At 41.5% G+C, this 25,604-nt stretch overlaps 2 protein-coding genes across 5 annotated transcripts in view; both read left to right on the top strand.

Moving 5' to 3' along the window:
• The window catches only part of LOC117210266 (chondroadherin-like protein), a 169,281-nt gene that overhangs the window by 136,856 nt on the left and 6,821 nt on the right, over window positions 1-25,604 (top strand). For 3 of the 4 annotated variants that reach the window (XM_033453101.1, XM_033453100.1, XM_033453099.1), the window contains 3 exons: window positions 23,546-24,302; window positions 24,837-25,059; window positions 25,238-25,377. In XM_033453101.1, the coding sequence (XP_033308992.1) occupies window positions 23,954-24,302; window positions 24,837-25,059; window positions 25,238-25,377 (712 nt within the window). In that variant the 5' untranslated portion in view covers window positions 23,546-23,953. Of the gene's footprint in view, window positions 1-19,638; window positions 19,950-23,545; window positions 24,303-24,836; window positions 25,060-25,237; window positions 25,378-25,604 lie in introns of those variants that run through there. The other variant, XM_033453098.1, reaches the window with a different exon arrangement.
• On the top strand, window positions 14,703-17,281 carry LOC117210335 (vicilin-like seed storage protein At2g18540). The gene is made up of 2 exons (XM_033453276.1): window positions 14,703-14,786; window positions 16,745-17,281. The coding sequence occupies exons 1-2, from the start codon at window positions 14,703-14,705 to the stop codon at window positions 17,279-17,281; spliced, it is 621 nt and encodes a 206-aa protein (XP_033309167.1).

Here is a 25,604-nt window from a genome sequence, read left to right as displayed (position 1 = left end):
TAATTTCCTGACACCGTGCGAAACAAAAATATTCGTTGGCTTCTCGGTAAACGTTCGAGTAACGAGCGTGGCAAATGGCGAATTTAATTATTCAACTGCGATCAATCACCAGAGGTTGTAAAAGTAGCTTCGTTCATATATAATAGCTTAACGCTTCACATCGATTCCGTAAAATCGTCGTCGAATCAATGAGGATTGTTTCACAAGCTTTTCACTTTTAACAAGTTTTCTATTATTTAGATAGTCGATGTAAATTTTTCTATTTCCGACGCCGCGGTAATAACAAAGATCCGAAGCTGATTGTTCGAAAAGCTGCCTCACAGACTGACACTTTTTTTTTATTTTTTTAAGAGGAAACCAACGATGCATTTAATCTTCCAGCTTGGAAGACCTAAACGCTCGATCGTTAAATTGTTTTATACGATTTATAGACGTTTCGCTGAATCGACCACCGCGAAACTTGTATTTGGCGAGCTGATGAAACGATACTCCGCGCGACAACGCTTCAGGGCTGTACGAGAAAGCTCCCCGGAGAGTTTTTATGACGACATTCGGCCCAAGTAGATCGGCTCGTATCAAGGAATTTTGAAGTTTACGGTTGGCTAATAAAAAACCTATGAAATCCACGGCAAAACAACACGAATATATTGTACTTAAGACGAGACGCTGTTATCGTCGCCGGCGAACTTATCTCACGCGCAACGAACGTCTGCCACGCGTACAAGAAATTGAAATATTCTTCTGCGGAACGTCCCACGTTTGCTCGATTTCATTTTGAAAAAGAAAATACTCGAGGAAATTATCGACGATCCGAAGCGCGCTTCGACGTACGGTTTAATCTCGTAAAACAGAGCAACGAAATGGGAATAAAATCGTATGAACGAGCGGAAAACGAATCGTTAACATCGGTTAACACAGAGAAGCGTGATATAAAAATATAAATGCGATTGCTCGACCAATTGATTAACTGCGGATTGCGTTTCTTCGATTTAGAAATTCCGACTGAAGCTCGAACAAAGCTCGTTCCGTTTTTCCAAATCGAAGCACGCGTTTTCTCTTTTACGCGTATCGTTTCCGAGCAATGCATGCGCCTTTCCTTTCGATGACATTTCGCCATCTTCGTGGTAACTTGGTTATTCCATCGACGTACAATTGCTTAGTCCTCTGAGGAAAAGAAACGTTCGAACTGGCGTTTCCAGTCTCCCAAAGGGGACAAGTTCTTATCGTCGAGGTAGTTTTGTAACGAGCAGAATAAGCGATAGTCTGAGCGTGCAAGATCGAAGGAACATGGTAGATGGGCTGGAACATCCCATTCAAGTTGCACCAATCTTTGTCGCGTGACGATCGACACGCGTGGTCTTGCATCGTCTTGGTGAACCACGTTCCAACTTGTTCGTTTTACGCTCTGCGGTTGACTGTTGACCGATCGACGATACCACGTTGGACGAATTAACTCGAGGTTCATAGCGATTCGTCAAGCTCGGACCCATTTCCCTGCGAAATTTGTTACTTTTGTTACTTTTGTTGTTACTTTAAGGGGGTATTCTGGTCTAGAGGCATGAATGTCGGGCGATTTTTGAAGCTCTGTACAAGCGAAACAAAAAATATTTTTGCTATCCTTCTTTTTAGCATTTGTTTATCGATATTTCGAGATTACGTAAAAAAATCACTGAAAAAAAAACTCAATATTTAAGAAGTTACGAGCTGGCAAAGTGGGTGCTGCCAAAAAGATGGGATGTCGTGGCGTGCATGATATCAACCCTTCTGGTCATCCGAAACGAAAAATGCGAACGGATTCTTAATTAGTATGGATGCCGCTATCGTCCGAACCTTGGAAAAGTCAATACAACATTTTTTCACAAAATGACGGCCGTTTGAAAAAAAAAATTTCTTATTTCGCGCGTTTCTTTGACAATTCCGAACGTTTAAAAAATAGCAATATTAAAGATTTTGAGCTGAGCGTGGTCCGGACGATAGAGGAGTATATAAGGAATATTCAGACCAAATTTAAAATAAATCGGTTCGTTAGAATTTGAGATATCGTGCACGCCAACTCGAAAAATGTAGTTTCGAGAAAAACGCGTTTAAAGTTTTCAGACAAGTTTACTCGGACTACGTCTACCGTCTACTGTTCATTGAACCGGAGCAGATGCTGCGTCACAAAAATGGCTGTAACTCATAAAATAATTGAAATTTTGAAAAATCCTTTTAATCGCATATTCTCGAATGTCTAAACCTTGGAAATATGAAAAAAAAATTCTCGATTTTTTCAAATTTCTAGGCCAAAATACCCCCTTAATTTATGGCTACCTTACTGCTGCTATTATTTAATCGCTATTAATCACTACCACCAGTATCGCTAGTATTAGCCGCGTTTCTCACCATTACAGATATCGTTTCAATTCTCCACCTTCAGCGTACGTCTGGACACGCGTGTCGTTTGGAAATCTTCCGCTTTGCAACGGCAATCACGCGTTTCGAATCCTGCGGTTCGCGAAGTTGCCGAGTAAAATAACGTAACGTTACAATTCGTTACATTGGGACAGTAGCACGAACTCGAAAAGTTCAATTTCCACGCGTTTCGAATCTTGCGGTTCGCGAAGTTGCCGAGTAAAATAACGTAACGTTACAATTCGTTACATTGGGACAGTAACACGAACTCGAAAAGTTCAATTTCCAGAGCACACACGGGATTGGATATTTTACGAATAACTTCCTTAATAAGCCCGATGAATAACGCATAGATGGAGAAACAAGCCAGAGATTCGAGTCTCCTGGCTGCAACTTTCTAGCTTGCTTATCTTTTCATGGCATCAAAAGTACCGTTCCGCCAGATGAAAATCGTAAATTCCAGTGGCACGAATAACTGTAAAAATCGATAAGGGAAGGAAAATGTCCCTTGCCTCTTATCGGAAATCCCCAAAGCGAAACAATTCCTCCGACATGTCGCTTTTTATGGATGTCGGAAATGAAATATACATGCAGATAAAGAAATTGCCGGTACTTTAGTCGTTGAATCTGGTTTCTATTTGAGAATGATAATTCGCGTGCACCGTTAGGGTAATTAGAGCGTTAGCAGCGAATTCCACTGTCCATGTAGCGTTACATCAATGTTTGATCGAAGGGTTTTAGGATATTGGAAAATTGGCAATTTAAATAAAATTGAGAATTTCGATTATTCGAAGATCCGGAGGATGAAAAATTCAGAGGTTTAAAACCTCGAATCTTCGAAAGGAGAAACGATAAATCGATGGTATTAAAATTCACAAGTTTGAAGGTTGGAGAGTTTGAAAGTTTAAAAGCTTGAATATCCAGAGATTAAAGATTCAAAGATCGAAAAGTTGAAAAGTCCGAAAATTCTTACTTTCGACAGCAGTGGCGAACAAATGAAAAAAAGGAAAGTGGGATATTTTTGCCTTTGACGAAGCAAATCTGAGAATCAATTTCTCGCGGCTGGATCAAAAAACAGCCGCTGTCGTAAAACGAGGCCGGTGTACAACCAGTCTCCACTGAGATTGCATCGCAGAAGTTGCATTGTTCATTCGATCGCGTATAAACAATGCAAGTGTTAATTTAGAGGCGAGCCATTGTAATTAGAACGGGAAGCTATGGCGGCCCGACGAAAATACACGAGACGGGACGACGCCGCAGCGTCACGATATTTCCCATGTGCATTTTCCGCAGCCTAGCTTTCCCTTCGTTGTTATTTTCCAGCTGTCGTTTCGTTTCCCAACAAAATTCCTTCTTTTGAACCTGTTACGTGTCTATTCGTAAGAAGCTTACGTTTCATTCGTATCCGATAGACGTTGAAACTTCCTTTCTAAGATTATTTCGAGTACGTTTCGAAGCACAAGACTGGCGAAATCAATTTTATACGCGAACGTAGCGAGTGTACGATCGTAATACCCTCGGACCGATGAAATTTTGAAAAGCCCGCGTTAAAATTCTGACGTCAAAGAATTTCCAGATAAGAATAGTGGCGCCGGCGTGATATAATTTCGCAGGGAGGAGAACGAAGAAAGTCCAATTTTAAATAATCGAATATGTTGGTGGAATGAACGTTAGTTTCGAGAAATGAATCGTCGTGGAATTTCTATCGGATGAAAAATTGATCCGTTTGCTCGATTTAATTTTCAGCGAAACCGTGCGAGTCTACGTATTTGCAGCGATGTTAATTACGTTCAGATTTCATTTTCCGAGAATAGATTGAAAATAGGAAATTATAGGAATGATGATTTTAAACAAACGAACGTGTACAATCGCGTGTACAGAACTTTATCGTAGTTCCATTTGAACTCTCGATTATTTCAGCAGCGACGCGTTACAGCCGTTACGTCTCGATTTTCCATCGCCGTTGAAACTTTGTGTTCTTAGCTGGCAAACGAATATGAAAAGCGACACGTTGAAATGACTTTAATTCGTCTTTTAACCGAAGAAATATCGATCGCATTCTCGGAAGTTGTTACGTTGTCTGCGACTTCAAAGCGAATACGAGTCGATGTAAAATGATAAAGCAACGTTCGGCCAACTTTTATTTCCACGTTGAAAAAGTATCGATCGATCGTTCTCTACTCGTGAACTAGTTTCCATCGTGGAAATACGTGATTTACGACGAAACGTTTTATATTTATTGCCGTGTTCCTTTCTTCCATGCGGCTCTTACAATCTGAACGCGATAAAAATAGCTAGGAATATCCAAAAAGTAATTTCAACAGATCAGAGTTAACAAGACGGTCGGATGGCGATCACGTTACTTAAACGCTGCAATATCGTTAACTCGCGTACATCTTACGATCGCTGGTAACGCGAGATTAATAACTTAATGAGGTAAGTTGGAATATAGGTTATTGCAATTTATGCAAATCTAGTGACTGGTATTAACGTGACACGATGCATGAGATTCTTCATCAACAGCAGACCTATTATGGAATTTATTAATTGAATTGCATAAAATGGTACGAATACGCGTGATTCTTTCCATTTTCACATTTTTCTTTCGCGTACTTTCTTACTTTCACGTGAGTCGCAAGCATTGGGAATTTCTAAAAATTTATAAAACGAATCAGGCAGACTAGATAAGAGATGCTTCTAATCTTCCCAAAAATGGTGAATTTACATTTTCCAAATCGAGGAGCGTACAAATATTAACGCTAGAACGAACCTATTTCCACCAAAACCAGTGAAACTGACTTTTGACTTGTCTTTAAAAAACACGTTGTAATGGAATATTTTTATATTTATTGATTTATTACCTTCTTACAGAAGCAATTCCATGTTATGTAGTACATTTTTGGTATTATTAATCCATCTGGGACTATCATCCCTAAACGAGGGTTTATAAAATTGTAGAAACAGCGATTTTGACTGGTGTGGTATTGCTAGCGTTAGCATCTAGCGATCCAGCGATCGATCCGGAATTTTCCTGATAACCGATATCGTCGTATCGAATGATACGCAGCAAGAATTTGAAAAACGCGTGGCAAGTTGTAGAAAACGAGGAAACTGGTTAATTAGGGTTCGATGAACAGATCGCAGCACCCTTTTACACTTCGACGAGTACCAGTCATTCTCACTGGTATTGGTATAAGTAGCCTTGATGCAAAATTATTTTCAGTTTGAATACATAAAAAACAAAATAAAACTCGTTATATTATTCTTTTGGTTATCGTTGCGAAAGTCATTACATCATTGCGGGAGAAGAAGCAGGAATTTGAAAATAAAATTGTAAAACCAGTCAATTTGAGTGGTGTGGTAGTTCTAGTGTTAAATGAGCAAATTTTATCGCATATTTCATTCTTATTTTTTCAGAAGGAATATTTCACGTCTGTTCTCGTTTATTCAAATTCACCGAACTCCATCTTAAACCCGAGTAACGTAAGAACGATAGAAAGACCGCAGTTGAAATATCCCGAATAACGTACGAATAAAGCGTTAAAGGGTTGTTCCGCGCGTTATATCGTTCTTTTAATTATCGCTGCGAAAGCCATTACATCATTGAGGGGAAAAGATATAACACGAAGTAGAAATTTGAAAATAAAATTGTAGAACCAGTCAATTTGACTGATGTGGTAGCTCTAGTTTTAAAGCAGCGAGGTTTCGGTATTTTTGCAGCTATAAATCTCTTCAACATCGAGCATACGCGATCTACAAACGTCTTTTTTCTTCAACGCGTTTCATGATCGACGATACGACGGAATTTAATGGTAGAGAACCTGATGCTTCGCTGGAAAATAAACTATACATGTACATGCACGCGTATTAACGTAATAGTATTTATTCAAACTATTTCTCCGACAATAACTCGTACCCGAAGTATTTCTACTATTCGTACTATTAATAATATTTATCTTGATGGAGATCGAGATTTGTAATACCTCGAACTACCATAAAGTCGGACTCTTTCTTTCTTTGAACGAGCATAAAATTGGAAAAAGAATGGACGAATCTACGAATAATTCGGCTTGATCGCGTGTTCCTTTGAAAGAAACTCGCATGAATAAAAGATCGATGCAAATGTCTCGATGCTGCCATACGTTCGAGTCGTTGGAGACGCGCGACGATTCATCGATTAACATTATCGTCACGTTCTCCATCGATCGATGCCTCTCGCTGAGCAATTAAAACCGAAGATGTCGGAGCCTCTTCGAGACTGTTCCCCTGAAATTAAATTTCGCCTCCCGCCACCTACGTCTCGAACGGTTGAAAAGCCGCGGATTAAACGCGAAAGAACCTCTACGACGTGACAGACTCGAGGAAATTTATTTCCACGTCAGATTCCTTCCCTTTCGGCTAAAGAGAGACACGCGACAGAGTAATTGATTAATATTCGCCGGATAGTATCGTTACCGCATGATTATATTTCGCTGATCGAAAGCATTAGGTCGTCAGGAAAGTTCCTTTCGTTTTACAAGGAAATAATGGACTCGCAATATTTTTCGTTTCATATTATTTTATCGAATTACGTACGATCCATTTTGTTCTATCGAGATAAAAATCACAACGTTTGACAGATTGGCTTTTACGTTTGCAGAAAAATGCGTGGTTGTAAAAGACGTGTCTGTAAAAGAAAGACACTTTCCGGACAACCTAATACGATGCTGACGGACAGTGGAAAAAATGGTCCGTTTGTTTGTTCGTTATTTAGAAGAGAGCCGTATGTGGAAATATTTCATCGTGTTTACCACGAAGCATAACTGCTACTTTTAAAGCGATTAAGATATGATAAAACCGCAGAGTCAAAGTTCTAATTAGAATCGCGAAGAGTTTGACGAACGTAGAAACGAAAGGAATCGATTGGAACTCACAGACGCGTTAAAAATTTGATGAAATTCGTTTCTGTCGTTCCTCTCCCTCTCTCTCTCTCTCTCTCACTCTCTCACTCGTTTCTGCCACGACGTGGGATCGTTAACACGTTCGCGTCTTAGATATTTCGTGCTGTATCTTAAAAAAAATGAAACTACTGTCGAATAAAACAGTAAAAAAAGCAATGATGGCATAAAGAAACTGTTACGAATGCGTCGTTGCGTCTGAACAATACGAAACCATCGTCAGTACGTTAGATGCACCTAACTATATTGCTGGCTCGGAAAGTTCGTTGCAAGTTTTAAAGAATTTGGTAAAAAATCGTATTAAAACCTGAGAGATTGTGCAACGATGGAATATCGAAGTGGCGTGAATGACGAAGAAAGATGGTGAAAGAAAATGGCACCTATGTAACTCGGTAAAAGGTATATCGAATGGAAATGTAAATCGGAACGAACTTTCCCACCGACCTTTCGAATTTTTCCAATCGCTGGAAAAATACGCGACAATTCAAGCTATATGCTTCTCAGGGTACACTCGTCGTTTCGTTTTATATTCGCCTCGTTGCTCGCGCCGAAACTCGTTGATTCGATTAAACAGCGATTTCCTGTAATATTTAGCTTGGAAATACTTTAGCCTGATTAGAGGCTGCAAGTTTTCCGTATTAAGTGGTCGTTCCACGAGCTCGCCGGCAAACGACCAACATCCAAACTTTATCGTAGTTTACATGGAACTTAAGCGACCGATTGGTAACGAGATAATAAACGAGCCGCAAACCACAACGAGATAATGAGCCAGTGTAACGTGCCAACGTCGACCAAGCGAATCGCGATTCGTAGAACATCATTGACGCGAAATCTGCATCAAACCGGTATGAAAATGTAGAACGACCATGTGATCGATGGATTCGCTGGATCCGCGAGCTATTTAGAAACGAACCGATGAAAGTTTAACCGGAGGGTAAAATTGACGAGGCTGTGGGAACGTTTGCCCGAGCTTTAGGCGCTGTTTCGTGGCTTGGTGAATCGAACGATCGACGAAACTCGAACAGGCGACGGTTTACCGCTTCGTTCGTGAAGATCTCAAAAAAGAATCTTCGAACGAGTACTTGAATTCGGGAGGATAATTTTTCAGAAGCAACTTGAAAGATTTACGCCGAGCAAAGAAATCGCGTTCGAGTCTGTTGCCTCTTCCAAGAAAGTTCCTCGTGAAAAATTGATAAACCGTCTTTAAGAAACTGCTAAAACGCAAAGAGCACGAGCGAAATTGATCCGAAGAAAGGGACGAAAACCTCGCTCTCGCGTTGTCGAAACGATATCTTTCGGCGTGTCGAATTGAAGATATGAAATTCCTGGAATATAAAATACATATTAACGGTTTTAATCGAGAAACGTTAGACGTTCACGCTGAAACCAAGTGAAACGAGTTCTAAGCAAAAATCTGGAAACTTCGCGCTCGAAATTCGTGTTCTAACGAACCGACGTTCTCGTTTCTTCGTTTGCTCCTTCTGTCCGATTTTCTCTGGCTTTGCTTGTTCTTCTTTTCGTGCTCGTTCCGACGCAACTTGGAATCTTCGACGCGGGTCGATGCGACTGAAGTATTCATGGCTCCGTGAAAAGATTTTTCCGCTGCTAGCATTCACCGATTCCGCTAAATATTGCATCCAACGATGCAGGAACTTCGTTACGTTTCCCACGGGCGCTGACTATTTTTAAGCTTGCTCCGATCGTTGGCTCTTTCCCGTGGCAGAATCTAATTAGAAAACCGAAATTCTTGATGCAACGAGCTAGTAAAAAGCACACGGACCAACGAAAATATTCGAACGTTCGTAGACGCTTTTTAGAGATACGACACGGAAAAATGTTCGTTACGCGACACACTTTGAAAATTAACACTGTTACGGAGCTTGACTATCGCGATCATGTCGATCAGGTTCGCATGAAATCTGGAAATACGCATGGGTATTATAAGTGGACGTTTGACGCGTTTACGAGAAGTTTGAGAACGTAAAGACGCATAGAACGCGTACAATGTGAGAAAAGTAGACGCATGTCGGAAGCGTAACGCCTGTTGTAGCGTTAGGTTGTCCGAAAAGTGTCTTTCTTTTACAGACACGTCTTTCACAACGATGCATCTTTATACAAACACGAAACCTAATCTGTCAAACGTTGTGTCTTTATTTTGATAAAACAAAATGGAGCATACGTAATTCGATAAAATAACATAAAACGAATAATGTTGTGCATTCATGATTTCTGTGGCGCATCGGTGTCAATAGGACGCCGACAGGTCGAGGCATCAACGCGGCGCAACACCTCCAGGGCGATCCGCGGGTACCAACCGCCAACACCAGAGGGCTACGACGACGAGTCTGTCTATCTCGCTAGCGGTCGAATATACGGACGATTGATACAAATACCGCACCTAGCGAGACTCCCTCTACGTCTAAGGCAGGGACTACCGGGCATAGCCTTACCGACCAGTCCACCGGTAGTCTCGGGACGAAACGCTCATTCCCTTTTCAACCTAGCTCCAACTACACCTCCGTCACATTTCTTTATAAAAGGAAAGAAACTTTTCGGATCATTTCTTAAATTGCGCTTCTCACGAATTTCCATAATTGCCGGCAGCCTAATTGTAAGATATTCGGTATTTCTCATTAAACGGACAAATGTCTTAGAAAACGACAGATACCTTCATCACTGCGTCCATAAAATATTATTCGTGCCATTAATGAGTCAGCATTATTAATCTTGCTATCGATATACGCTATATTACTAACTAATAGCTAATAGGATTGGTAAAGTATTCAGTGTTCGGTGTTAGGTTCGAGAAATATTAAACATTAGTAATTATTCATTTTACTCGAAGTTACTTGCCGAGTGGGGAGAAAGTTTCGGGGCATTTTTAATTTGAAAATTTACAGACTGAAAAGCATGGTGGTCGGGTGAAGGTTGATTTGCTTTTCGTTTCTGTGCGCCTGAATAATTGGAATTCTGAATGGAAACTTGATGGAAATGTACTTTTTCAAAGGAGATAAACACGATGAATAAAAACGACACGTAAAATTTATAATTGCTCAAAGAATTTTCAGAATAATCGTCAAAGGTAGAAGCCCAAAAACATTTATATTTCATGTTTGAACGTGCGTGCAACTTTCTCTTAAAATTTAACTTTATCCGCGGTTTCCACAAGTTGAAGATGTTGCATCGTATCGACATTGCGTTCCTGATGTTTGAGGAATCTGTTGACAAGTGGAACGTTGATCGAGAAGGGTTAGATTGGACGTATTCGTAATTCCATGAATATCGTAATTGCAACGGTAATACTCTATGAAATTAGTTGGTCGAGCCGTTTGTCCCTGTGATATTAACAACTAGCATGATCAAGGTAATTATACCGGCCGCGTAATTACAAAATAAACGGATATCGTTGAACCCTCGTAAATATGAACAATTTCGATGATCGAGCGGTCTAACTTTCCGGTTTAACAGACCCGCACTATCTACATTTTCATCAGGAAATTTTCGATCGAATTACAACTGTAACACACTTATTCTAATAGAATATTTTCCAGTTTCAAGAGCTATCGTAGTTTTCTGCAACTCGCAGAAACGCTGGATGTGCCTTCTCTTGTCCGTTTCCGTTTTAACGTGGTCTTTCTCCGATCAAAATAGGTGCAACGAATAAACACGTTGGAATTTTTAATAACTCGATCAACGTTTCTTCGGGGAAGGATTAAAAAAAAAGAAAAAAAGACAGCTAAAAATACTTTACAGACCACGTAACGGCGAACGTATACCTACGTTTACGTATAAAAAAGAACCGCGAGAAGTCTTCATTTGTAGAAGCGTGCCCACTTACGATAATTAAACTGCGGATAATTATGCAAATTCATGTTTTTGTATAAATGTAACGAGGAAAATGGAACCTAGGCAGAGAATTTTGTCGTTTTACTTGGCGAAATATTACACTGGTTTCTACAGTTTCGACGCTTTCTATGGTTTGCCCGTGTTACCTAAATTCTCCGCATTTCTCGCGCCTTCGAGTATCACGTAAACGTGTATGTATATGAAACAGCAATCTCACAATAACTTGAAACAATTGCAAAAGAAAACGACGGCTTCCAATAAAAATTGAAAATTAAATTTATTCAAAATGTACGTTTGGTGGTAAAAAAAATTACGTGTCGCGTGTGCAGGCAAATTCGACGGAAGCGCGAACGTTACTCGGTCGTATACGAAGCATCCCTTCAGACGAATTGTACTATTTTATCATTTTCTCGCGTCATCGTTCGTTCAAACAACGTAAACCGAGCAACGAGAATCGAAGCGAATCGATCGGTTTCCACGCCGCATATACAGGGTGGTTGGTAACTGGTGGTACAAGCGGAAAGGGGGTGATTCTACGCGAAAAAAGAAGTCGAAAATATAGAATAACAATTTTTCGTTTGAGACTTCGTTTTCGAGAAAATCGACTTTGAATTTTCGCTCGGTACGTCTCGTTATAACGGATCTCACTGTAGATCGTTGACTCGATTGACGTTATTTTTAAAATTTTTAAAATTTTTAAATTTTTATTCTATATTTTCGACTTCTTTTTTCGCGTAGAATCACCCCCTTTCCGCTTGTACCATCAGTTACCAACCCCCTGTATATCCACACGCGCATTGTACACATTATAGTCAACGGCTGGGACCACTTGTTGTTTGAGACTAACTTTACCAGGCCCGGTGAAAAATGACCGATTTCAATGTTTAATTTAAAATTGTACATTCGTTGTTATTTCTCTCGTCCGTCTAACTGCAATTTTTGTCTCAATTTTAGTCTCAATGTTTGTTTAATGTAAGAATCAACGTAACGTTAGACGAACGAAAGAAATAACGATGAATTTTGAAATTCAATTTTGAAACCAGCCATTTGACCGGGCTTGATAATGTTAGCGTTAAACGCTTGCATTAATCGACTGTTCCTCGCGAACGAAATTATTCACCGCGTCTCTGAGAAATGGTTCCCCGAGACGTTTCGATTTACCATTAACTGAGCGTTCGCTCCACTTGTTAAATTACCGGAATTTACGCGGAGTTAAGATCGCTGTTGAGCGAGATTGAAATCGCGAAGTACTCGTTAAATCTTGTGTAAAATAATGGCCGCTATTGGAAACCCTTGTCGCAATCCCTTTGCGCGCAGGATTCTTTCGTATTATCATAGGAGGATAGTAGTTGCTTGACAAGTATTGTTAGAAGATACAAGAAGACCCGACAGTTTGATTATTCGAACACTGGAACGTTGAAAAATTTGCAAGCTTGAAAATCGTAAGGTTCGAAAATGTACAAATTTAGAAAACCGATGCGGAGTTTCCGCTGAATACAATTCGGACAAGATGTTGAGAACAAAAAGGTACGGTCAGCTTTGTGACAACAGACAAGATTTTTTTTTTTTTTAAATAACGTTTATTAGATAAAGATACATTTTAATACATTTGGGTATTCACAATACACTATGAATTTTGATAAGATGTGTTAAGCAAAAGTACATTTACATTTTTTGTGTTTTAATATATTCTTTGGATTTAAGCCGCTGGGGAGCGGAGCTTTTATGCGATTTCGTTTTTAGTTGTTTTTTCTGTCCTGAAAACTTGGTCGCAAAACAGGACGCTTCGGTAGTCTGCTTTTTGGGTGCTGTGTAACTTTGGGGAGGGGCAGGATGAGAGGGAGGGGGATGTTAAATAGGTTTATTTACAAAATTTACAATATTTACAATGTTCACGCCTGTGTTATACGGGGGCAGAATTGAGTTCTGTCGGTTTAATGGTTTTCTCTCTTATTTTATTATGGATTCGGTATCCACCAATATTTTTTTGTGCTTTTTCTGTGCTTGTCTTTAGTGTCTTTCAGAGGGAGAGGGTCATATTGTATCTCCACCTAGTGTCTGCGGTCTGTCCATTTAAGTTTTCTTCGTAGAGTATAATTTTGATCCCTATTTTTCTTTTTATGTGATAGATTATTGGCATATTATTTTGGTCTTGGAAGTAGTTTTTTTCGTCTAAATATAGGAAAGCTTCTGGGGGGATGTAGTCACGTGACAACAGACAAGAGCATCGCAACGTTCGACAAACATATTCCGATACAAATTTTGGGATAATCCAACAAGATGTCGACTATTCCGGTGGTCGAAAAGGGCTCGTTATCTAATTGTACGACAGGAGCATCCTTAAAGGTTTCAACGACTGACAGAACCGAGCCAGACTAAATTTACGTTAGCGTAATTTGACATAAGGACGGAGTCGGTGCGTTGCCTGGTCGCAGATAGTTTGCAATTGGGTCACCGAGTTTAACATGCTCTAACAAACGCGTATTCTCCGCGGTGGAACTTGCACGGAAGTTTATGCAGCATAAAGATTATTATAGTTCCAAGGCGGACGAGAAGTTCGACAAAGACGCTTCGTTGGAATCTCCAAGAAAATTTCAATCCCACTGAATTATATCGCATCTGGATGTTATCGTGAATTATTTTCGTCGAATCTATAAAATAATTATGTAAACGCGTCAATGGTACAATTTTATCGACAAGTCGGACATAAAATCGTTCCTTGTTCGTTATTAAACAGATCCTATCGTTTTGTCGGTCGTTTCGAAACAGAAGCTCAATGACTTTCGTAGACGAATGTAGTTCGTGTCCACTGAACCACATTATTAGCCACCTTTCGAGTTTCACCCTCTGCTTTCCCTCTTCCTCCAAGCAGAATGTTTCTCAACGATTCCCTCTTCCATGAGCTTTCCATTTCCGAAACGTCTCGGTCCACCGTACTAGTCTCGCGTTCCTCCTCCTCGTCGAACCTCCTCCGATACGCGACAGTTTCTTTAATTTCGTCGGCGATCGAGACACTGTCGCGCGAATTGTCCAGCTGAATGGGTTTTCGAAACGCCGTGAAGCAAAAAAAAAACAGTTAGTTCCATTGGCTTGGCAACCAAGTGATTGCGGACTTTGTCGATACCATCTAATGAGAAAATCCGCAATCACATAGTTGCCAGCCCAATAGCAGTACGCAGCAAGCGGACGTTAAACATGGAGGAAGAACGTGGAATCGTTGGCGTCGCTCGTTTCAAAGCCGAGATCCAGAACGAATCACCGTCCTTTATCTTCTTCTCGTTTCTTTCTTGATTCCCTGTGAACCGGTAGCGACGACCAAAATGGGATTCACCTCGGTCGTGGTCGGTCGATCGGCCGGTAAGTGCGTTCGAATGGAAGTCGAGGGAAGGATAAAAGCACCTTTAGCGTCGAATTGAATTTTCCACTCGACACGACAGTCCGACCTCCCTCTGTAAATTCAATTAGCGCGGTAGAATCTCCGACGACCAGGAGAATTTTTCCGATGGAAGCAAGCCGACGCGCATGATAATGCGCCGCGAAGACGAACGATCGATCACCGCGAGTCGCAATTACGATAAGAAGGGCAGGGTCGCTGGCACAGGCTGGCAGAAGGTAAGGTGTGGTTCTCCATTCTCACCCTGCTCCATGGAAACTCGCCTTTGTGCCGTTAACCGGCTTCGTTCTCCTTCCTCTTTTTCTCTCATTTCCTTCTACTCTGCTTCCTCCTTTTTTTTTCTCTCTCCTCGTCCCTTTTCTTGCGTTCGTTACCGTGCACCGCGGGTAGTTTCAAAGCGGTTATTTTATGTAAAGCAGGGGGGAAAAAGAAGGAATGACGCGACAGAAGCCGGCGGGTCGAGAGAGTTTTCGTGACGAAAATTAGCTGGACGCGGTAAATTTGCGGACTCCGATAAACTGACGAATAAAATTTCCTCCATCGCCGCGCTCTCCTTCAACTTTTCTTCCGCGCGTTTCTTCCCGTTATCGTTGCCGCTTTTAATATCAATTAAGCCGAGATTTCGCCTTTAAGATTTCTACGAATGCACTCACCCCCTTAGAAACCGTCCAACAGTTTACTTGGAAATAAAGAAGAGATAAGTCGCTTCTGTCGTTACGACGAATGCATTTTACGGTAATTGTATTTGCGGCAGGATCGAGGTCGATCGAGATCAGAATTCAAGCCGCGAGCGTGTGATATTTCGCTTCTTTTTTAATATTCCGCTTATTCTACTAATTTTATAGTATCGTCGGTATTATCGTCGTCGAATTAACAGCCGCTCGTTGTGCATAATTTATTACCTATTAGAATTTCATATTTCTCCTTCTTCGTTAGCAGTACAACGCAATATTTCGCTGTTTGGTATTTTATTCGGCCATTATGGCCGAATACGATTTAACGTAATTCGTTAATAATATAATTCATGACAATTCCATTTCCTAATCCGTGGCAACGTATAGTAAAGTTCAATAATATATCTGGTTGTTAAAACTGTACGCCACAACTGAATATCGCAGCGCGCTGTTACGCCTCAATATTGCAACTCGCAGCACGCTGGCAAGCTTTCAACGTTGATCCAAATTTTAAACGCATCTGCCTTTAGTTTTCTTTATCGTCCAATACTCGTGTGTAATGCCTATATTCCCGCCTTTTATTCCACCCTGTTTCGCGGCCTTTTATTCCTCCTATATTCCCCCCTTTTTACATTCGTTTTCCTACGCTTTTTTCTCCTAACGAAAACACCACGAATAATGGAAACGCTTTGGAAATAAAAGAATTCGGTCGTTGACGTTGGCGCAGGCGAGCACATTGCGAGCAGATATTGCGTGCGACACTGCGAAATGTCAGATTACCCTCAACAACCTTTAATCTCACGTCAGCGTTTAAATTATTCCCGTACGTATTTGTTTAATACGAATATATGGCGCTGAAACGACAATCGCGTGCGCCGCTCTAACTAACGAAAAGATAGCCTCATAGAATGTTTTTAACGCACGTAAGACGTTCGAACGAATGTTCCCAACTAACGGGATAATAACCGTAAATAATATTTAATGCTCGTGAAATATTCGAACGTTTACAGAAAAGCAATTTAAACGGATAGCTCGAATTCACGTCGCCCTAACGTTATCTTATACGTATTTTCGTGGCCGCTATTTCTTATTGAATTCTTCATCGTCTTGATTCCATTCCTCGCGGGAATATATTTTATACGATCTTGCAAAACTTTCTTCGACATAGCAGTCGGACATTTATCCTCAAAGGCAAAGTAACTGATCGATAGTCGGCGCTTCAAATTTTTCTCGTGCTTTTTCGTAAATGCGGAAGTTGCATTCGACATTTCGAAGTACATTTGCATTCGACGGTGTCTCGCATAGCGTGGTCAACCGGGACCACCGGGCGATTTTTCATGCAAAAATTAATTGAAAATGTCGAATAAAATTCTTCCCCCAAATTATATACTGCTAGAGGAATGCAAATTAATAGAAATGAAAGAAAAAGCATTAAAAAGAGAAGAGAATGCACTAGAATCAAAAAAGGAATTAGTAAAGGAGTGCATAAAGGAAAGAGATAGAGAGAATGGGGGAATAGTCAGGAAGGGAAAAGAGCAAGAAAGAGAAAGAAGGGACCAGAAGAGGTGAGAAAAGGAGGGACGCAGATGGAAACAGGAGAAGAGCAAGAAAGAATGACAGCGGACCAAATTATAGAAGAAAGAAGAAAGAGAGAAACAGAAGAGAGGAGGAAAAGGATAAGGCAATCCAAGTATAACGTACACTACAGGAACATAGCCAAAGAGAAATTACCAAAGTACTTAGAAGGGAGGATGAAATGGAAGGACAGAAGAATACTGGCAAGATTCAGATGCAGAAACCAAACCAAAGCAAGGGAATACTGGAAGGAAGAGGGGGAGAAAAGATGCAGACTATGCAGAAGGAAAGAAGAAGACCTAAGACGCGTAATAGAAGAATGTGAAATAACGGGAGGACCAAAAGACATAGGAAAAACGCTAAACGAGACTGGAGAAGGTTTAGCGGAACTGAAAGCAATAATAGAGAAAAGAAGGGCAAACGACAGAAAGGAGGCTAAAGACCAAAGTTGCAATAGTTTTTAGCCATTAGTTGATAATTTATAGTTCGCTATAAATGAACTGCATGCTAGTGCAATAGAATAGAAAGAAGAGAATTAGATGTAAAACCGAAAGTTGGTCCAAATAAAATAAAATTCTTTCCACCGGGGAAATCTAGTTTCGAAGAATCGTAATAATTCGCCAAGCCTATTTAAACTCGAACTGATCGTCGATCGCGTACGGGCAAATAATCGGCGAAAGGTTATTGTACACCCGAGGATCAGTGAAAAATGTGGAATCAAATTTTTCCGTTTAAAGCCTTGCACGGCCAAGAGAATAGAATTTGAAGAATTTAATACAGGCGAATGATAAATTGTCAAAGTTATTTTTCTCGGAAACGGATCTCGCGAAAAACTTGTACCGTACATTTTCCACTTATTTTCATATACGACATAGACGATAGCCTTTGATCCATAATTTGCTCCTCTCCGGTCCGGAATTAGCCACGTTCAAGCATACGCGATAAACTTTTCAACTGGATTTTCTCGAAAACCAAGTTTCGCTCGAGCAGTTCTTACATTCTACATTTTCGTATTGCTGTGCATACGATCAGCCTCTAGTCGGCTGACCGTGTTACGCAAGACACCCTGTACATGTACAGGCGATTCATAGAGTACGTAATAGGTCAGAGAAATACGTGTACATTGACTTGCACTTGTTTAATAATTAACATTCATGAAGAAACGTATCACGGTATCACAGAGCGATGTAAATGTATTAGTTTGTCGCGAAGATCTATTTATAAGGAAATAACGGATACACAACGTTTACTGTTTCGTATCGTTTCATTGAATTCTTCACGACCCATTTTGTTCCCATAGAACGATAAATCGGTAAAGCAATATAAAAGAAAGAACGTCGTATGTGTACTATTTCCTTACAAAACGAAACTTATCAAAGGAAACCTTATAAAATGAAAGTTTTGGAACAGCCTAATATTTTCGCGTCACGTAACGCTATTAAATCCAAACGTTTGCAGGCGTCTCGATGTTCCATAAATACACAGACGTGCACTATCTGTCTGTCTACTTGTCACGCCAATGCCACGCAGAATTAACAAATCAAAGAAGATCGATCTGATCCTCGTAGTATTTTTCATTCGATTTCCACAAACGAACGTTGCTTCGCGCGGATATACATTTACGTGAAATCTATTCTCCGCATCTTCGACGCACCTACATACATAGACAGACGCGTTTACACGCAAACATACACACACACACACATTTACAGAAAGCTGACAAATCGACGCATCGAACGAAGATCGTCAGCGCGAACGGTGCACCGGCGCCGAAACGTTGATCGACCGACGGTGTAGCGTGGAAAACCGAGTGTGGAGCATCGGTAAGCCGTTCGGCTTCCACGCCCAGGAGTATCGCGAGATCTCCGATGACGTGGTTGTCCACCTCGTTGCCATTGCCGTCGTTGCGTATCCCATGATCCCCTGAGACGGAAACCGCCCATTAGCCGGCCAATGATGATGCCAACGGACACCCAGGTCAGCTCTCCGTCGTGGTACCGCGCAGAGGCCGGCACTGACGGCAGCTTTCGTTCGTCCACTCGTTTCGTTTCGTCCAAGAGACGGCAACCGTCCGACGAACGGCAAAGTTTCGTCGATCATCGGGCTGTTGGGCAAAAAACAAGGACTCTCTTCGTGGAAAGTAAAATCGTCGGGAATATAAAAAGAGGGGACGGATTTAAAAAGGGAACAGGATAATTTTACAATTGGATCGAAGGGAATATAGTCGTTGCTCGTCGCTAGCTGCATCTCGAGGATCGGAAAGATTCGCGAGAGGTGGCTGAAAATTGGAAGATCTCGCGGGTCTCTTCCAGTGGATAATTGGATCGTCGGGGACTGTGAGTTTAATCGGTTCGCTCGCTACGAATCTTGCTACGATCCTTTTTCGTCGTTTGGACGTCGTCCGGGCGGCTTTGACCGGCTTTCGCAAATTGGCGAAGCGATCGGCGCGGCCGATTAAGGAGGACGTGTGGAGAATACCGGATGCGAATGGAAGGATAGAAACTGGACGGAATTGCGAGGACTAGTGACGCATCGATCGACGTTCGTTTGTTTGATAATCGGTGGTTCGGTTAAATTAACTCTGACCACGTAGCGCGAACATTGTGTTCGTTCCTTGGCGGCAAGCGCGAAGGAAACTTGCGAGGAAATCCACGGGCATATTAATTCCATATTAATTCTACGTCGATGGTTTGTCTTTGTCAACGATAAAGTGAGTTCACGGACGAAGCGAGGGTTAAGATCGGAGAAAAGTAATGGAAATAGAAATAATGGAAAAGTGAAAGATGATAATCGAGTGGAGCTTGTCTTACGGAATAGTAATAATAATAACGATGACGACGATTAATCACTGTGACCTATAACCATCGAAAGTTTTATTTTGGATGTGGCGGTTACATCATTCGCACAGTTGCATCGTGGATAGAGAAAAGTGTGTCGTTATGCTTCCCCCTGCGCTCAATGTAAACCCCTGTTTCGATTAATCGAGTGAGCGGCTAAGTTTCTTGATACGCAGTGACATAAATAAGCGATGACCAGTGATCACGCGAACGCTCGTCATTCTTTCGCTTCGCAGTTCCGTAGCAAGTATCTCGCGAGTGACAGAGGAAACCGCCACGTGATCTACATGGATCGGTATGTGTGGTTCTTCGTATTTTTCGAAAAAAAAAAAAAGAAAGAAAAAGAAAAGAATCTCTACCCAATTTCATAGTTTGGAATTACGTGGGAACATTTTCGATGGGATCTCGTATCTGTCTGTTTCTAGAATCAGCTCGATATGACGATGCGAAACGGTGTTTTCGGTAACGACGTTTTTACCAGAAAAATTTCCTACTAAAAAAAAACTTTCCGGCTGAAAGAAAAAGTTAAAAAAAGCTGCTTCCGTTACAAGAATTTCCTGCTCTACCGAAAGCTATACTTTCGTTGAGAACGACGCTTTTTTGCTGAAATAACCGCTTTTTTTAATTAAAACGGTAGAAAAAGTTCCCATTTAATTAAAAATATATTTCTTTTTCGCTAAGCGATCCTCTTCTCTGCTGACGAATTATTTCGAGGATTTTCAAAAGGTACCCACGTGCGAAACGACTCGGAAACGTAAATAGAAATGCTGCGTTCGAATAAACGCGATGCAAGAACAGATAATTTAACCTTCGAAAGAGCGTGTTCCCCGAGTATCATTAACCGGTTAGCTGTTGCAGCCTCTTTGAAAAGTGTGTACCTAAAACGCGTGGCGAAATGTAAAGGACGACGAGTATACTCGTCGAACGCGGAGTACGTGTTACCATACGGAATTAGCTTGTCACGAAATGACTGTTTTATTTCTTAATTTTATTGCCGACGGGGCTCGTCCCAGCACAAAATATCGCCATTTCTTCGTGACGAGTATACTCGTGAAAAACAGCTAACTAGTTAATTCGCCGGTAACTCGTTTTACTTTCATCTTCGTTTTTCTTCTTCGTTGCTAACCGAGGATCGGAACTTTGGCCCGATTTACCGTTGGCGGTGTCGCCCTAAGCCTGGTCTGTCGAAGTTATACATAGAAAAAATACCATGGGATAGTAAAAACAGCAGGGGCTGAAAGCGATAGCGCGTTAGGGTGGCGGGAACCGAGCTCGTCCGGGGACAAATATTTTTCGAAACTTTTCCTTCCAGCTACGTCCAACCAAGTTACGTATGAATCAAATTATAAAGAATAAATATACCTCGTAAAAAGCGACGAGAAACATATCTGACAGTAAGCGTTTTTTTACCATTTTTCTTTCTCTTCTTTTTTTTTTTTTTTTTTTGCTTCCGATGTATCGTTTCACACGCGAGTGAAACGTGTCTCGAATATCCCTCGCTATGCCAAAAATCTGGAAACCGCGTCACTCGCGCGCCTGAAACGGAGAACATTTAAACGGAAAGTTAGAATTAGGATTTCGACAATGGCTGTCGTGTGAAAGGACGTTGCAATTATTCAGGATCGTCGAGTGAAACAAACGAAGCGAGATAATACGTGAAAGAACCGAGGAAGAAACGAGCGGAATAGCAAAGGAGAAATAATCGCAGCAACGGCCTGGTCCAATCCAAATAAATCCAATCCGCTTTCTAACTTTCCAACGAACAAGGAAAAGCAACAACGTTGCCTACGCAACCGCGTTATTTTCACAGCGAATAGTCGTTCTTGCAGCATTTTCCGCGCTTCCATCTGCCGTTGCACGTCGTTCAATGATCGACGACGACTGCAACAACGATGTTTATCGAAATAGCGTGACGGCGATGATAAATTATTATTTTCCGCGATCGGATAAAACGCGCGAGAAGAACGGATCGCGTAAATTTTTCGAAACAATACCGTCACGGGATCGTTTCATCCAATTCGCGGTCTTAACGGATCGTTAATCCGAACTTGCAGAGCTGTACGAATTTCAGCTACGCGACTTTTTATCTTTAATTAAACTACGGGACAGGGGGAGATGAATCCGAGATTTTGGAAGGCGAGCAACGGCGAGATTATCGCGGAACGTTCGTAAGTGGAAACTATAAATTTCGACTCGCTGATGGCTACGGATAATCCCGAAGCCGCCGGGCTCATATATCTTAACTTATATTCGGTTATTAAGGCGAGTCATAACAATTCAAATCATTTACAACTTCCGTTTAAAGCCGCTCGAATTTATTACGAATTTTCTACGTTTATTGAACGAAAATTATTTCTTCATTTACAAAGATAGGAGCATCTCGTTCCGAGATTATTTCCAAACTTTCTTTTTCTTTCTTTTTTTTCTTTTTTTTTTTTTTGCAATCCGATGTATCGTTTCACACGCGAGTGAAACGTGTCTGGAATATCCTTCGCTATGGCAAAAATCTGGAGACCGCGTCACTCGTGCGGCTGAAACAGAGAGAACAGAACTCTAATTATCCTGATCGTCGAAGAATCTTTGCCTCAAAGGAACTTGCTTTTCTCGCACGATGGCGTGTTCTTCGAAAAAGAATCGAAGAGGAAACGAAATTGAAGATTATCTGTTTCTTCGCGCCGAATACTCTCGTTGCAAGCGATTATTTTTATTTATCGGTAGAACTGATCGCCAATTACCTGTGGAAAAGTCGAGGTTCCGACGAAGAATTTGAATAGAAGTTTACGATTTTGCAAAATTCCATTTGCCACGGGATAGCGCGATGGAAACGATCCGCAGTTCGTGATAATTGGCGGTTGAAGTAACGCGATGCTATTTTCCAGTTTCGTAACGTCGCTTCTCACGGTTCCTTCGATAGTTGCATCGTTTCCGGACAGATAACATCATCGTTCAGTGATAATTCATCCGACGAGTTAATAAGAAGCGTTGCGTTCGACGCGTTTGCAGAATGTAAGAACCAAGCAATTACTTCTTATTTCTTGTTATAGAATCTTAATTAATTAACAAATTGCTGTAGCTTCAGCTATAACGAGATTATAAGATGTTAGATTTATATATATATATATATATATATATATATATACAGGGTGGTTAGGTTGGGGTTAGGTTGGTAACTGGTGGTGCAAGCGAAAAGGGGGTGATTCTACGAGAAAAAAGAAGTCGAAAATATAGAATACAAATTTTTCGTTTGAGGCTCTGTTTTAGAGAAAATCGACTTTGAATTTTTGCTCGGTACGCGTCCACTTTATCGCGTCTCGTTATAACGGATCTCACTGTAGATCGTTGTCTCGATGGAAAAATTAAAAAAAAAATGTTATACTATATTTTCGACTTCTTTTTTCGCGTAGAATCACCCTCTTTCCGCTTGTACCACCAGTTACCAATCACCCTGTATAATTGTTAAATAACAATAAATTAACAATTGTTAAATAGAACCTTTTGTAACTAGAATTGTCGATATGAAAATTCCCAGCTACCGAAAACTACCAACTCTCATCAAATCGATTTTAATCCTCCACTGAACAGAGACGCGAACCACCTGAGGTTCGGTAACCAGTCCACGTTCTATAGTATATGTCAATAAAATCTCCTAACGTAGAATAAAACTACAAATACGATCGTTTCCGGTTCGAAATCTCGCGTATCGATCAACTTCGTCGTTAAATCTTGCCATTTTCGATAACAGGAGACTCAGCATCACCGATACGTAGAATGGATTCCTCTCAGCATCTCCAGCAATGCACAAAAGAGACCACGTTTCAATCCCAATTATTACCCGCGACCAAATTCCAAAGCCGCGACGAAATTCTAACCACCTACGCCCTTTGTTTGCAGACTCGGTGTACTGGTGCACCGCGGAAGAGCGAACAATGGATATGAGAAGAGCAGAGGCTAAGTAGCAGGCTGCAGGTACAGGAACAGAGAGGGCGAAGCAACAGGAAAGAGGAAGCCGACCGAGCGTGGTGCGAAGAAGCAGCCGACAGAAAGTGTGTGAGAGAGGGTGAGAGAGGGTGAGAGAGAGAGGGGGTATAGAAAACGCCGAGAACGACAAGACCGAAACGACGAGAACAGTCCTTTCTTTCGAACAGCTAAGCAAAAACAAAACGAAAGCAAGAGAAATCTGCTGGAGGAAGGGAAAAAGAAGAAGAAGAAGAAGAAGAAGGAGGCCAATAAAGAGGTTACGAGACGTTTTCATAAAATTTCGATAAGTTTCGAGCAAACAGCAGGTAGTCGAACAAAAAGATGAAGGAGAGCAGCTTATGGACATTGGTTTGGGCAATGAGTCTGGCAACGAGTCTGAGCCTCGCGCAATCCATCAACTGCCCCTCGCACGGTGAAATCTCGCCCTGTTCCTGCACACTGAAAAAATCCGGCTTGGACATCGTATGCGAGTACACGGACATACTTCACATCTCGGAGGTGATGAGCAAGTTGAAAGGGAGGACGAACGCGGTGATCTTTTATCTGAGGCTCAGGCACAACAATCTGCCGAAGCTGCAGCCGTATGTGTTCCTCGGTCTCGACATCCGCCATTTGACCATTCACAACAGCAGCCTGTCGAAGCTCGAGGAATCGTCTCTGAGTTCCATCGGTGAGTACCCTTCGCTTCTTCGTTCTTTGCCCAATGTGCGTCTCTATCGTCCCTTTGACAACGTCTCGCCGCTCCTCTTTTTCTCCCTGTTTTCAAATCGACCGACCGAAAAACGTTTTAATTCAACCGCGACCTCAACAGCGTTCTCCTTCGTCTCGTTTCTCCGCTACCTTCGTCTCGGTTGCCGTAAAGTTGCCTGGAACGGTTTCACTGCTCGTTCAGACCCGGTAAATTCAAGCAACGATACGCCTCTTCTCGTCTTTGCTCCTGTCTCTTTGCGTTTAAGTAGAGACATATGCGCGTCTCGGTCCTTGAACGTTCTTCGAATATTATCTTATTTACGCTTTGACATCTTCCTACCTCTCGGTGTATTTTTTTTTTTTCTTCTTTTTTTAAGTATCTTTCCATTCTTCGCAAATGAGAACGTTGCATCGCGAAGGCCGTCGAGATCCCACGAATCTTGACTCTTGATACTTGACTCTTTCGACGAAGCGCAAGCAATTCATCAATGTGGTTTATCGCGGCGTTTCGCAGGGACTGGCCTGACGCAGCTGGACCTCTCGCAAAACGCTTTGCTCTCGGTGCCGTCTAGCGCTTTGAAGGATCTTCAACATCTACTTATACTGAATCTGAACCGCAACAAGATCAAAAACATCCATAAAAAGGCTTTCGAAGGGCTCGACACCCTCGAGATTCTTTCCCTCTACGAGAACGAGATCTCCTACATAGAAGAAGACGCGTTTACAGGATTGCACAAGTAAGTTACTTCAGCTGGAGTCAACCACCTGCTACCTATCACCCGGCTACGAATTTCATTGCGTCGCTTGTTCTTCCGTTACTTCGATCCCTATCACTTCCGATTAATCGCGTAAAATCTGACTTAAACAAGCGTCGTAGAATTAAGTTGCAAGTAAAAGGATACGTTTGAACCGTAGCCGAAAGCTGAGGAGATTGAATCTCGGAGGAAACAATTTGACCAAAGTGCCGACGCCGGCGCTGCGCACTCTGGACATGCTGAAGAAGTTGGAGATGCAGGAGAACAGGATCACGGCCATTCAGGAAGGCGATTTCGAAGGTACGTCTACTTTCGTTTCCGCCTTCCCTACGATTCCTCAACTTAGCTCGGGATTTCCTCCGGGCGATGGATATTAACGCGCGACTTACGACTCGAGCTGTTCGCGTTGTAGCGTTCCTGAAGTAGAATGATATTTGTCAAATGCTCTTTTCCCAATCTTTTTTGCATCGATCAAATTCGATTAATATCATCGATTAATATCACGAAGCGAGCTGTCGAGGCAAATC

Source organism: Bombus bifarius, unplaced genomic scaffold (genome assembly GCF_011952205.1).
Source record: "Bombus bifarius isolate JDL3187 unplaced genomic scaffold, Bbif_JDL3187 scf7180000008199, whole genome shotgun sequence".
Classification (NCBI taxonomy): Eukaryota; Metazoa; Arthropoda; class Insecta; order Hymenoptera; family Apidae; genus Bombus; species Bombus bifarius.
Note: the sequence above shows the minus strand (reverse complement) of the source record. Positions and strands in the feature narration are given on the sequence as shown.

Excerpts from the sequence above, each read along its gene's own strand:
- LOC117210335 (XM_033453276.1), top strand. The coding sequence starts at position 14,703 with ATGCGCCGCGAAGACGAACGATCGATCACCGCGAGTCGCAATTACGAT. Across the intron at positions 14,787-16,744 it reads CTGGCACAGGCTGGCAGAAG|AGAGAATGGGGGAATAGTCA; the intron begins GTAAGGTGTGGT and ends GGAAAGAGATAG.